At 37.7% G+C, this 14,773-nt stretch overlaps 1 protein-coding gene across 1 annotated transcript in view; it reads right to left on the reverse strand.

The window, feature by feature from the left end:
* Positions 1-10,010, reverse strand: part of LOC131984725 (SNF-related serine/threonine-protein kinase-like) — a 29,560-nt gene extending 19,550 nt beyond the window's left edge. The window contains exons 1-4 of the mRNA XM_059349657.1: positions 9,799-10,010; positions 3,846-4,158; positions 2,748-2,966; positions 213-459 (exon numbers count right to left, since the gene is read on the reverse strand). Of these exons, the coding sequence (XP_059205640.1) occupies positions 213-459; positions 2,748-2,966; positions 3,846-3,968 (589 nt within the window). The 5' untranslated portion in view covers positions 3,969-4,158; positions 9,799-10,010. The remainder of the gene's footprint in view (positions 1-212; positions 460-2,747; positions 2,967-3,845; positions 4,159-9,798) is intronic.
* Positions 10,011-14,773: the final 4,763 nt, after the last annotated feature.

Genomic DNA, 14,773 nt, shown 5'->3' on the forward strand with positions numbered 1-14,773 from the left:
TACAGTATGGTCAAAGTGTATTCAGAACTATCAGTAGGTCATATCTGTAAAGCAGTGTGAATGTGAAAGCATCAGTGAACCAGGCTGATATACAGTAGAGGACAGTGTGCATCATGTCCAACACACATTGGACTATGGACTGAAACAATTATCCAACTCTGCTGAGGAACTCCTCATTACATAACCCAGATGAGCCAGCTCTTGTGACTTACCCACAGCCGGGGCGTCATACTCGTCCCCCAGCAGGATCTCAGGAGCGGAGTAGGCCAGCGAGCCGCAGGAGGTGTTGAGAGTTTTCCCGGGCTGAAAGCGGTTGCTGAAGCCGAAGTCAGTGAGCTTGACGACGCCCTGCTTCTCGAAGAACACCACGTTCTCCGGCTTCAGGTCCCTGTGCACCACGTGCAGCCGGTGACAGTAGGAGATGGCGTGGACAATTTGGGCGAAGTAACACTTGGCCACCTTGGAAAGGAGAGCAAGAAATAGTGATGAATCTCACTGTGATAATTTAATAATGTTAGGTAATTAGTTTGTGAGTTGGTAAGACAGAAAACATAAGACAGACAACTCTTAAATATAAATATTCACATCTATAGGTCATTTAGATTCTCCGAGAGAACACAGTGTTATTCAACAACTAGCAATGCCTTTAACCCTTTATCAGGCAAAGAACTATATTTGGTAACTTCAGGTAATATTTCGAGAAAAAAGTTGCAAATTTATTCGATTAAAGTGGCAAATCTATGAGAAAAAAAGTCGCAGATTTAAGAGATTTAAAGTGGAAAATCTGCGCGAAAAAGTTGCAGATTTACGAGAAAAAAGTGGGAAAAAAGCAACTTTTTTCTCCCAGATTCACCACTTTAAATCTCATAAATCTGCGCATTTTTTTCTCGTAGATTTGCCGCTTTAATCTCGTAAACTTTTTTCTCAAAATATTATTTCATATGTTTTTTTTTTACACATTCTGGCAGTATGTAATATCCTCCAATATGAGTGCCCTATTAAGGGTTAATAGGGATGCACTGAACCAATAATCAGTATTAGTATTGGTCTGATACTGGCTAACATCACTGGATTGGATATTTTGAAAAAAAAAAAAGTACAATCTGATACGATTTATTAGCCTAGACTACAACTTAAATGCTCGTATAAACTTTGAGTGATATGCTCACAAAGATGAGAAGCTGTGTGAAAAAGTTATAAATGTAAAGAAGCAGCGGTATTACATAACTGAGTCATATTGTGGGCTATATGTTTCCTTCTTTAGAACTTTTGTTTTTGCAGTTTGAATATGTTTTTTTAGATAGTTAAGCAAAGTGCATCCCTACAAAAGTAATATTAACATCTTAAGAAGAAAAAAGATGGTATAGGATTGGTATTGACAGATGCTTAAGGTTGAGGAAATAAAAAAGTTGTATGGAGCCATCCTCGGTCTTTAACAATGCCTCTGTGGACACTTGAAAGCAGGTTTGACATTTTGGCGAATACGCATATCTACCTCATTGTGTACCTGTAATTGTACATAAAAACTCAATAAAAAAACTATTACCATTGCAGAGTTTGAGAACGTCTTATCCCTTTTCCCTGCTTAACTTGTAATGTTACAGCTCTCAATGTCACACAGTTGCCTCCTGGTGTCTGGAATTGATTAACTTAAAAGAATCGGTATGCGCACTGAATTGGTGAGCTTCAAACTACCTTTGAAGTGTCCTTCATTGCATTCCCACAAAATAGTCTCATCTAAAAGAAAAAAAAACCTGAAAAGAAAAAAGTTCACCTGAATCCGTTCCCTAAAGACTTCAACTTCAGTGATTCTCATCCATTCGCAGGAGAATTAATATTAATATGATACTTTATTGATCTCTTGCCTCTTGGCTTCTCTGGAGCGACCAGTGGAGGTTGTAGAGAGACTTCTAAACCTCCATCTGCCATTTGAAGGCCAGGGTCAAGGTCAATGCAAACTACTGGTCCCAGTTAGCCTGGCTAACACCAGACTAATCTCAAATGAGGTCTAGTCTGGAAACCAGCCAAATCTCAAATGAGGTCTAGTCTGGAAACCAGCCATTCATTTCTCCGTGGAGGAGGTGTGGTTTACGATCCTCCGGAGCCGTTTATTGGGCGCTTAGAATGTCTATCAAAGCTATAGTCTATAAAGTCTATAAAACCAGTTCTCGCTTTCTGCAAGATTATTTATTTTCACGCTTTATTCCCCCTCATGTCATTCAGCCACACACATCCACTGATTTTATGGGCAATAAACAAGCTGCTGCGGGTCTCTGGGGGCTCCGCTGTCCCCCGGCTCGTAGCCAGATCACCAGCGGTGATTAGCGCCGCTAGTAGCTAATAGCCCCGCTACCGTAATGCCGGTGAGTAGTGCCGCTAGTGGCTAATAGCCCCGCTACCGTAACGCCGGTGATCTCGCTACGAGCCGGGGGACAGCGGAGCCGCCAAGAGACCTTTCGCCTTTCAACTTTCGCTCTAAACTATTTAAAACACCATCTACAGCTAAAGAGAGTTTTGCGTCTGCAGCAGCCATGTTGGATCCGTAAGAAAACTACAAAACTACAAGCTTCCAAGTGCCGAGTAGTACGCGTCATTGTCTTGCCGTCCCTCCCCGCTCTGTGATTGGATCCCTAAAACAGGGCTAAGAAACCTCCCTGGTTGCCAGACCGCCTGGAGGTTCGAAATTAAATTTGAGCGTGCAAGGCAGTATGGGTAGACCCAGGCTAGGTCCCAGTAGTCCCACTCACCTCTTCAGTGAGGCCTCCATCGTGCTTCATGATGCAGTCGTACATGTCTCCTCCGTCTCCCAGCTCCAGGATGAGGTAGAGCTTGGTGGCGGTGTCGATGACCTCGTAGAGGCGCACCACGTTGGGGTGCTGCACCATCTTCATGCATCGCACCTCCTGGAAAAGGTGTCCCCGCGCCACCGGGTCCAGCTTCGTCTTATCTATCACCTTCACTGCAACCTGCAGAATGAGACAAACAGAAGCGATGATAAACATCTGTCCCTATCGACAGCTATGAGCGGCAGCTTCTGCAAACTGTAGAGCAGGGTTGTCAAACTCAAATACACAATGGGCCAAAATTTAAAACTTGAATAAAATCGCGGGCCAACATTGAACAAATAAACCTTTTAATATATACCAAACATTTTTGCTTTAACATTAAATATGGAACCAGCAACGCTTATAAACATACAATATATAACTAAATAGTGCAGACATGCAAAATCAAATTTCAAATAAGAAACACATCAATGTCATTAATTTATTAAATAAAAATTAAATAAAAATCGCATGCCTCTTTTCTATTTGCATGCCAAAATAAAGTTTTTCAACAGGTTAATACATTTAAAAATAAAATAACAATAATAAATCTAGTATTAGCGGTAAATGTGCCGTATAATACCGGCGGGTCAGCTTTTATAGTACAATAATATAATAATTTGGTATTGCCTCGCGGGCCAGAGTTTGACACCCCTGCTGTAGAGGTTACTGTACTTTTGGAATGAAGCAGCTAATTGCTGATGTGTAGTGCCGATACTAAAGATATTGTGATGATTATCTAACAGAAACATTACAAGAATTTAGTGTTAAGTCTTGTCAGGTGGAACACGCCCCTAGAAACAACATCTAGACCAATGTGTGAGGCAAAAACATTCACAAAAGCCAAGATCAACACAATACGTTGGCAAATCCCATCAACTCATCAGGAGACATTGCTCAAAACTGTGTTGCTAATCACCTTTCTTTGGTATGTCTGTCTCTAAGGGTGAGGCTGAAATCTATTTAAAGTTATATGACTGTGAGGAAATGCAATCCCTGCAGACTTGGTAACAAGCGCACCTTTTCCCCAGTGAACACGTGTCGGGCCAGTTTGACCACAGCAAAGTGACCACGGCCCAGCGTCTTGTCCAGGTCGTACAGCCCGGCGATCTTGCCATCGTGATGGCGTTTGAGCCCGGCCATGGGTGCTGGTGGGACGGGGAAGAAGAAGCTGCCTTCTGTTGCCTGCTGGTCCCGGGTCAGTTCTCCATCTCCTCCTCAGTCGGCTGAAGTTAGGCGAGGTTTTACGGCGGTAGTTTGGTAAAATATTCACAAAGCTTTGTCTTGCTGCGCTGCCAGTGATCCGCTCACTTCAATCCCATCTTGTCGTGATCTGAAGGTGAAAATGGTGAAACAACAAGAGAGTCAGGGAATCAAAATCCTCTCATTCACACTGAATGTCACTTGAATGAATCTCTACAATAAATGGAGTCCCTGCTTTGCATGAATTCCTGTTTGAACTCTTGAGTCATGAACCGGTCTGATGAATTGTTATCGTCAACACGGCATTCTCTGCATTTCCTGCATTCTCTGCATAATATTGTATGATGTAACAATTATTCATTCATTATCCTTAACCACTCATACAAACTCAGGGTGCAATACCAACTGACATTGGGTGAGACTACACCCTGGATAGGTCGCCAGTCCATTGCAGGGCAGACACATAGAGACAGACACCGATTCACGCTCTCATTCACTCCTACGGTTTATTTACAATTTTAAGTCCCCAATTTAACCACGTCTTTGGACTGTGGGAAGAAGCCGGAGAGAACCCACAGGGAAAACATGCAAACTCCACACAGCTGGTCCGGATTCAAATTGAGGTGAAAGTGCTAACCGCTACATCAGCGTGCAGCCCAACAAGATCCAGGCTGTAGTCAAACCAAGAATCTTCAGCTCAACGTACAATAACATTTCCATTAGGCCATAGCAGAAGATGTAACATTTAAATTGGTAAAAATAGTGGAATCAAAGATTTCCTATGATTCATTTGCACCCAAATCTAAAAAAATAAACCCACAGGCATGCTAGCAGCTCTGCAAAGCTACACATATTGTGCTCAGCATGCTAACATATATATTGTTAACATCCTTATGTTAGCAGGTATAATGTTTACAATGTTCACCATTTAGCTCAGTGTGTTCACATCCTCGAATTTGGTAAGGACCACAAAAGTAACTAAAAGTAACTAATGGGATTGTTACGTTTTACAGACGTTACACCAAAGAATTGGAATAAATTTAAGTTTTGACCCGAAGATGGAAAGTCTGGGAATCAACAATGTTGTTGAAGGTCATCCAGTTTGTACTAAATTTAATGATGATTCTTGCAAAAGGTTGTTAAAATATTTCAGTCTGGACTAAAGTGGGGAACCAACTGACCGACTGTCATTACCAACCCTAGAGCCACGCTGCTAGCTTAACTATGAATTACATCTGGGTTTTCATTTACTTATATAAACAGTGATTACTGTAAATTCACAGATATGGAAGTGTTTCCAATATTCATTTACTAAAAACAAAAAATTAAAACCAAACTAGTAGACCCAGTACAACCCAACACATGGCTTACATCATTAAATATGCTGATGATTCAGTGTTCTATATGGATATTTAGGAGCAATTACTGGTATTGGATAAAAGAAAAGTCTGAATCAGTTCTCTTGCACTGATACAATAAACTAATTTAAGTGTTGACGAGACATTTCTCACTTTATTTTATACACTAACCATAACATTACCATTGAAAGAAGTAAAGGTAAACTTTGGGCTTCAACTTATCATTATTTTAGATTTCTGATTCATCTCTTTTTTCCATTAGTAAATTATTTGTTCACTGATTCAGACCAACAATTCAAAACCCAAAGATATTCCATTGACAATGATATCAAATGGAGAAAAGGAAAAAGAAACCCTCTTGTTTGGGAACCTTGAACCAGCGTTCTGTTCATCTGCTTCTCAATTAAATTGACTATTTTTCAAGTTCTAGTCAATAAAACGCACCAGTGTCCATTTTCTCTACCATAGGACAGTTAATGTTGTGGTATTTGATGTGTTTGGCCCCTCAGGGGTGACCAAACCCTACCATTTGAAACTAAATCATCTGACATATGACTGTGCTCACACGTCTGGCCGTCTGCTCTGTTCCCCAGAAGCTACCGTCGTCACACAATGTGTTGCTTCACAGCCCTGATTATGAAACAACGCCTCCAGGGGAGGCATGGCATTCCTCCTACAGGAATCTACCTGCGTGCCAAGAGCACAGAGATGGCAAAAAAACACACACAATGCACAGGCAAAGAACATTCCTGGGAGGTGATACCTCACCTAGGTGTGTCCTACTCACCTGGAATCACAGAGACAACTGGAAACTAAATAACCGTCGCCAAGGAACACACCTATCAACGGAACTAGATACAGTAAGAGGAAAAAATAAAAACGTCTCTCTAACCCGACGGCAGTCTGTGGTTGCTCAAATGAAACTTTGAAAGCCTAAAAAGCTCTTTGGGGGGTTTTGTGTGATCCTCAATTGGAGGATTGTACCTGTGAGAAAAGAGTGAGTCATTTTTCTTTTAATAGGAGGCTGACATCTCTATCTGTCTCTGCTAGCGTCTCGCTCTCTCTCACACATACACACAGACACAAAAGTACTCTCAACTCTGCTGAGTTATTCGCCTGACACTGACAACATGTAGGTGTTGATGTTTCAAAAACTGAAGCCATGAAAGGAGACACATACACACTTGTGCCTACTTTCATGCGTGCATACGCACCAGTCGGGCTGACAGGGCAGGTTAGGTGAGATCAACGTGAGCTGTGGTGGATCTGCTATCCTCAATCAAGGCCTAATAATCACTGAGCATGTGATTTCTGACAAAAAAAAAGAAGCCAAACCTGCAGTCTTTCCGACACTTCAACATACTGTATTACAGCTATTCTCAACCTTGGGGTCGGGACCCCGATTGGGGTAATTTTGTGACTTTTTTGGTCATTTTTATGTCTTTTTTGATCATTTTGTGGTCAATTTGTGTCTTTTTTTGTCATTTTGTTTCCTTTTTTTGGTAATTTTGTGTCCTTTTTGTCATTTTGTGTCTTTTTTGGTATTTTTTTTCTTTTTTGTGTCATTTTGTGTCTTTTTTTGGTCATTTTGTGTCTTTTTTCGTCATTTTTATGGGTTTTTTTATCATTTTGTAGTCAATTTGTGTCTTTTGTCATTTTGTTTCCTTTTTTTGGTAATTTTGTGTCTTTTTTGTCATTTTGTGTATTTTTTGGTATTTTTTTTCTTTTTTGGGTCATTTTGTGTCTTTTTTTGGTCATTTTGTGTCTTTTTTGGTCATTTTGTGTCTTTTTTGGTCATTTTGTGGTCAATTTTTTTCTTTTTTGGTCATTTTGTTTCCTTTTTTTTGGTCATTTTGTTTCTTTTTTGGGTGATCTGAACTGTGCGTGTGAGATTGTGTTCAGTGAGCGGGGGTTGCGGACAACATGCATGTTAAATTGGGGGTCGTGACTCTAAAAGGTTGAGAACTACTGCTGTATTAGTCCTGCACGCTTTGAGGGTGGTTGTGTAACTGTTCAAGGTGTTGGAGATGTATTGATTTACAAGGTAGTAATGCGCTAGTGTGCACACAAACACACATACATGAGGTCAAGGACTTGTTATGAAAGCTGCTGCACTCTCACAGCCTGAGATTCAAGATATGAACTGGAGTTATCAAGCCTCTGGTTTACTGTCATCAGTTTCCTGGTACATTTGATTAAGATATCAGTGTGTGGAAGACAATCAGGTAAATTTACGAGCAAAGATTATTGCTGCAGATGGTAAGCATTAAAGATCCAGCACTCCAGAAACAAAGATACAGATAGATAAAGGTATAATTATACACTAGTTCCGCAAATTAGAGAAAAGTTACCATTGTCATGACCCCTCAGAACAAACTTACAATAAGGGCTGTGTATTGGAAAGAATCTGCCGTTTTTGATACGAATTATGATACAGAGGTTCAATATATTACAATAAATTGTGCTACTGTGAGCATATTGTGATTTCTTTTTCAATCTAATTAAAAAATGTCATAGTATAAAGAACACACCAGCATGTGCATAACATAGGAGTAAAAAAAGTTCACTTTTTGTGTCATCATCACTTGCATTTATCTCTGTAACTGTATCCAACATTGCACTACTTTTTTATGCAATCTGGCTGGTACAAATCAATGTCAACTATTTATTAAAAATCAATAGTGTTTTAGAGAATCAATACAGCATCACACACAGAATATATTTTTGCAATACTGAAAATATTATTTTCCTACACCCATTTCCCACTCCTTGCAGAGATTTCCATACCGTGAACCACTGCTTACAGATACTACAATACACACACACATACATATATATATATATATATATATATATATATATATATATATATATATATATATGGGTCAATGACGTGATCTAATCCATTGTCAGTTGGTGTAACCAGTATTTTTTCCCCCATAAAAATCTGATATCTAAATCTATATACAGGAAAACAAAAGTGAACTAAAATGAGAAAAAAAAATGCAATCCATGTTTACATTGCAACATTATGGTATAGTATAACACATTTTACATAATTTGTCAAAACTTCAGGAAAAAAAAGGTTGTTTTAAGAATACATTCTGCTCAATATTGACGAAATGTGTAAATGTAGAAATACTCAAAAATATGTTTTTTTTTTAAATGAAGTAATTATACGTATAAGTCCACTTAAATACACTGTAGGTGGAAAAAGTTTAATATTTATAATTATTTTGTGGTTACACCATTTGACATCTTGCCAACCCTTATTTGTCACTGACCCATATATATATATATAGATAGATAGATAGATAGATAGATAGATAGATAGATAGATAGATAGATAGATAGATAGATATACTTTATTTATTTATCCCAAGCTGGGAAATTACAGTGTAGCAGCAGCATTACACACAGAGACAATAACAACACAATTAAATAAAAAGAACAACCTAGGCATACTTCAAGCAATAAAATATAAAAATACAATAAAAATACAATAAAAAATAAAGTATCTAAAGAAGGAGTATGTATTAAGGAGTAGAATTCCAGTGCAGAATAAATATGAATATGCAGAATAAAAATGTTGGTGCCATGAACAAATAAGGTGCAATGAACAGTGTGAATGGCTATGTATTATAAGAAAAAGCATGAAAAAATGTCATTGTTTTCACATGTCCTTTGATTTCTGACCTTTTGCTTTGAATTTCAGCTTCTTTCCTTGCTTATTTATCATACCTGGTTGGAGTTATGAAAATGAACCAGCCCCTTAGAGTAGAAACTGCTGGTCAATGTGCTTGCATGTGAGAGTGTTTTTAAATGATTTTTGATCCTTAAATGTGTCTAAAGTGTCTAGTGTCTAAAGAAGGAGTATGTATTAAGGAGTAGAATTCCAGTGCAGAATAAATATGAATATGCAGTATAAAAATGTTGGTGCCATGAAACAAATAAGGTGCAATGAACAGTGTGCATAAAAAACACATAAAGTGCATAACGACTGTATGTAATGAACCAGACTATTTGTTATTGTACAGTCTGATGGCATGTGGAAGGAAAAAATATATATATATCACTACATTGTCAACTGTCTGACCATCCTACACTGTGTCAGATATTACTGCATAGGTGCTCTTGCCAATATGGGACCCTTCCAACCCCCCTCTACTGTCAACATGCCTGCTGGCTGCATGCACAACAACATGACAGCGCAGAGCAGCCTGCGCCAACAGCACACATATGAAAGCTGTGAAGACACGGGCAGCATGTTAAAATGCGCCTAGAAAGGATGCGCATTAAAGAAAAAGTGCCCCAGTGAGACGCAGCGGAGCCCAGTTTAACTTAACACGGATTACTACACGGGGCCCACACACCATCAGCCTGCATGCGCTACACCAACCAGTCCGACTTACCACACAGGAATCACAAGCCGTCCTATCTGGTCCCTTTAAAAACTGCGGGAGTGTGCGGGGCTCCGGGCCGGGCGGTGTGAGCTGCGGGTTTTACCGGGACTCGAACCCTCCGGTGTTCAGTTCATCACTCGGTACGGACAGACAGAAACCCGGCCGACGGTTATTCCAATGAGTCCCAGTGTAAGTCTGTCACACTGTCAACTCTACCTCCCTCTTTCTCTCCTCCTCCCTCTGGCTCCTTCAGCTGCGTCAAAAACACACGCAGCAGGATAATACAGGAAGTTCAGCTTTCAAAATAAAAGCAAGATCCTGAATTACTTCAAGTTGAATAGTTCAACTATGAAATACACTCTCAGAAATATGGGTATGGGTTTAATTTACAGAACTTCCCAGTAAAAATGACAGTGAGTGGGTTTTCTACTGTAAATTTAAATGTAAATATCAGCAAAAACTGTAATTAAACAGAAAAAAGAAAACATTTTCCTGGTAATTAAAAGTGTCTATTATGTTGATATGCAATTTACATTTTTTAGCCCTATTTCTCATGCAATTTGACAGTGTTTTACTGTAATTTCTGTAAACATTGTTTACAGTGCAAGTGGTAAAAGGTACAAATATGTACCCAAGTGCTCAATATATAGGTATTTAACAAGATTCTTAAAAACCTCAATATTGGCTCCACTTTTTATGGTCCCTTACAGCAGTAGCTCTCAACCTTTTTGAGTCGCGACCCCCAATTTAACATACATGATGTCTGTGAGCCCCGCTCACTCAACAGAATTTCACGCGCACAGTTCAGATAAAAAAAAGACACAAAATGACCCAAAAAATACATAAAATTAGGCAAAAAATGACTCAAATTGACCACAAAATGACCACAAAAATACACAAATTGACCAAAAAGACACAAAATGACCAAAAAGACTACAAAAAGACACAAATTGTCTAAAAAAAAAGACACAAAATTACCAAAAAAAGACACAAAATCACCAAAAAAGACACAAAATCACCACAAAAAGACACAAAATTACCAAAAAAGACACAAATTGACCACAAAATTATAAAAAAAAAAAGACACAAAATTACCAGACAAGACACAAAATTACCAAAAAAGACACAAAATTACCAAAAAAGACACAAAATTACCAAAAAAAGACACAAAATTACCAAAAAAAGACATTAAATGACCAAAGGACTAAAACACATTAACACATGAACACTTTAACACAGTGGAGACAGAGCTGACTTCCAAAAATGATTTGGCGACCCCCAGAAATCATCTCGGGACCCCAATTAGGGTCGAGACCCCAAGGTTGAGAATAGCTGCCTTACAGGACATAAAATGGGCACTCTTTATTTATTGTTGTTTTATTTTGAAGGATAACTGTCCCGTTTTCCGGTGTTGTTGTAAGTAAATGACAGCTCTGTCATCACTGCGCATCCGTATCATTCATCTCTGACGTCAGAACTACGCTCAGAGAAAAGCGTGTTTATCAGGCCTCATGATAATGATACTAAATGTACTTTATCTTATTGATCTTTACCTGACCGGAGGTGATGCCATCAAGCATTTAACGCAAATCAACTGAGAGTAAAATATAGAATTTGTGTTCATTATAAGGCTTAGGATACACAAGAACAATGGCTCATCATCTGCTTCTATACTTCCTATTAATAAGTGAGACGGCCCTCGGACCTCCTTCCTCCGCCACATTACCAGTCCAACAACTGGTGTGTGTGTGTGTGTCTGTGTGTGTGTGTGTGTGTGTGTGTGTGTGTGTGTGTTGGTATTAACTGTGTCCCTGTTCTCAGCACTGAACCAGCTGGGCAATGTTCAAGTGTGTTGTTATGTAATATTTACAAGCTCCTCTCTGGGATTTGAAGTGGAGCCTGTTTGGCTGGTGACAGGATCTCCTACCATGCTGCTTCCTGTCAGCCAGGCCCGGGCTGCTGTAGGCTTTTTTCTATAAAAAGACTGTTAAATGATCATCTGTTACAAGTCAAAGCCATTGGGAGGACAGACAGCACATGTGTGGCCGTCTGTTTAAACAACACCAACTCAATTAGATAATTAATCATTTTCTTCCATCACCACAACATGGCCCGTATTTAATCTACAGAGGGGTTTTTGCTTTGCGTTAACCAACCCACGTGCATCTGAAAAGGTGTTGATTTTCTGTTTCTTTTAAGTAAATAAAAATAAAGACAAAGAATGCAATATCCATCATTGGCCAACATTGCCATCTAGTGGATGTTTGAGAAAATGCTTCTTACAAAACAAACAATTCTGTACTACTGGCTGGAGTGAAGACTCTAAATCAGGGGTCTCAAACTCAAATTACCTGGGGGCCGCTGGAGGCAGTATCAAAATGAACAAAAAAAGACACAGAATTACCATAAAAGACACAAAATTATTTTAAAAAAGACACAAAATGACCCAAAAAAAGGACACAAAATGACTGAAAAAAACACTAAATTACTTAAAGACACAAAAATGACAAAAAAGACACAGAATTACCATAAAAGACACAAAATTATTTTTTTTTAAAAGACACAAAATGACCCAAAAAAAGACACTAAATTACTTAAAGACACAAAATGACAAAAAAGACACAGAATTACCATAAAAGACACAAAATTATTTTAAAAAAGACACAAAATGACCCAAAAAAAGACACAAAATGACTGAAAAAAACACTAAATTACTTAAAGACACAAAAATGACAAAAAAGACACAGAATTACCATAAAAGACACAAAATCATTTAAAAAAGACACAAAATGACCAAAAAAAGACACAGAATTACCAAGAAGTAACAAAATTATTTTTTTTAAAAGACACAAAATTATTAAAAAAGACACACAATTATTAAAAAAAGACACAAAATTACCAAGAAAAGTAATTAAAGGGACATTCCACACACAACACAGCAAAGTGCCATTCATATAAAACTCACATTAAACTTTCATATCAAGGTGGGGGCCACAAAATATCGTCACGAGGGCCGCAATTGGCCCGCGGGCCGTGAGTTTGAGACCCCTGCTCTAAATAAATCCTGAATCCTGATCAAATCATGTGCCCAGACTAAGTTAGGAAGAGCAAAGTGTCATTAACGCCACACGTCAGTATTTAACCCTTTGTCTGTATGCAAATGAGCACATATTTGATGAGTTATGGCCTCATTTGCATATGTAAACATTAAAATACAAAAACATGCAATACATTTTTTTTTCTCCACTTAACATAAGTAATCAACTGGGAAAGTTTCATGGTGATATCTATTATTATTCTTTTTTACCCTATTCACCTGTGGTGTCTTTACTTTATTGTCTTATTATGCTAATTATGCAAATTGCCCAAAGTGCAACTTTTAGCAACCAAGTTAAATTCCATCCATGAGGCCTATAGATGACATTTCTGCAATAAAACTTTAGGGTACTCAACATTTCTGGGTTCAAGAAATTACGACTAGACTATTAATAGGACACTCATTGAAATACTTGCAAATTCCAAATTTCAACCCAAGAGAATATTGGAGGATATTACATACAGCCAGAATGTGTAAAAACAAAAAAAAGAAAGAAAAACATACGGACCCGGGGGAGGGGGGTAATATTTTGAGACAAATTACAAATTTATGATGAAAAAAATCTCAAATTTGTGACCAAAAAATCTCAAATCAATGGTAAAAAGGTGAGCAGATTAAAGTGGCAAATCTACAGGAAAAAAAGTCGCAGATTTATGAAATTTAAAGTGGTGAATCTGCGAGAAAAACATTTTTTTCCACTTTTTTCTCGTAAATCTGAGACTTTTTTTTGCGCAGATTTGCCACTTTAAATCTCTTAGATCTGCAACTTTTTTTCTTGTAGATTTGCCACTTTAATCTAGTAAATTTGCAACTTTTTTCTCGAAATATTACCCTACGAGCCCCTTCTTCGCCTGATAAAGGGTTAAAGTATAACACCTAAAGGTCAACACAGTTCCACACTTACTTAAAGTAAAAATAATTGTAGCCAGACCTAGAGGCAAATATATATTTTTTCATGCACTTGTCAATTTTGGGATTCGGCATACATTCATACATACAAAAATTAGCATTAGATAATTTCCCATCTGGGCATTTCAATAGTTATAAAAAAATGTGTAATACAAAAATAATCTATGCAAGTAATGGGGGGTAAAGAATGGTGGTAATCTATGGTTTAAAAAAAGGTCTAACGTATCTTAATGTCATGTCATGTCATGTAGTGTCTCAAAATGTCTGGAATTTTACAAGACAAAAAAAAATACTTTTTTCCCCTACAAACTTTCCAGTTTTATTTCTCTATATTTCCTGGAGCAGGGGGTCTTTATTAATGTATCTTGACTTTTTTTTAATGGCTGTTGACAGTATTCTGTTATTTATGGAGTGATCAGGTTTTTACCAGATAATATTCTTTGTAATAAAAGATTTTTGAACCTGGCTTTATCTGAAGTTCAGATTTCTGTTATGGATATGTACCAAAATGATTACAGCTTTAATGAAATGCCTAATTTGCTCATATTGTAAATGTAAATAAATCATGCCAATTACATTATCCCAGTTATACCAGTCAACGTAAATACATTTTAGGACCATTTACTAGTTGCACCGAGGGAGAAAACCCAACATATTTTTAGCTCTTCAAGATTCAATGTTTTTAAAGCAAAGTGATATGGCAATACCAAATGAATAACTGTACATCTTAAAATGAGAAACTACATTTAAAACCTTTGTGATATTTTTTCTATAATGCAAGTGTGTAGAAAGATACATAAAGTTTGCATTTGAGTAAAATATATATATATATATATTTTTTTTTACTGTTCTTCTAAGTTAAATGTTTGGCACAGCAGAATGTAATGTAAATATTTTTAAAATACATCCTTTGGCTTTATGATTGTAAATTACATCAAGTTTAATGTTCTCATGAAATGCAACACTGTAAGAGCCGGC

The sequence above is a fragment of the Centropristis striata genome, chromosome 14 (genome assembly GCF_030273125.1).
Source record: "Centropristis striata isolate RG_2023a ecotype Rhode Island chromosome 14, C.striata_1.0, whole genome shotgun sequence".
NCBI classification, from domain to species: Eukaryota; Metazoa; Chordata; class Actinopteri; order Perciformes; family Serranidae; genus Centropristis; species Centropristis striata.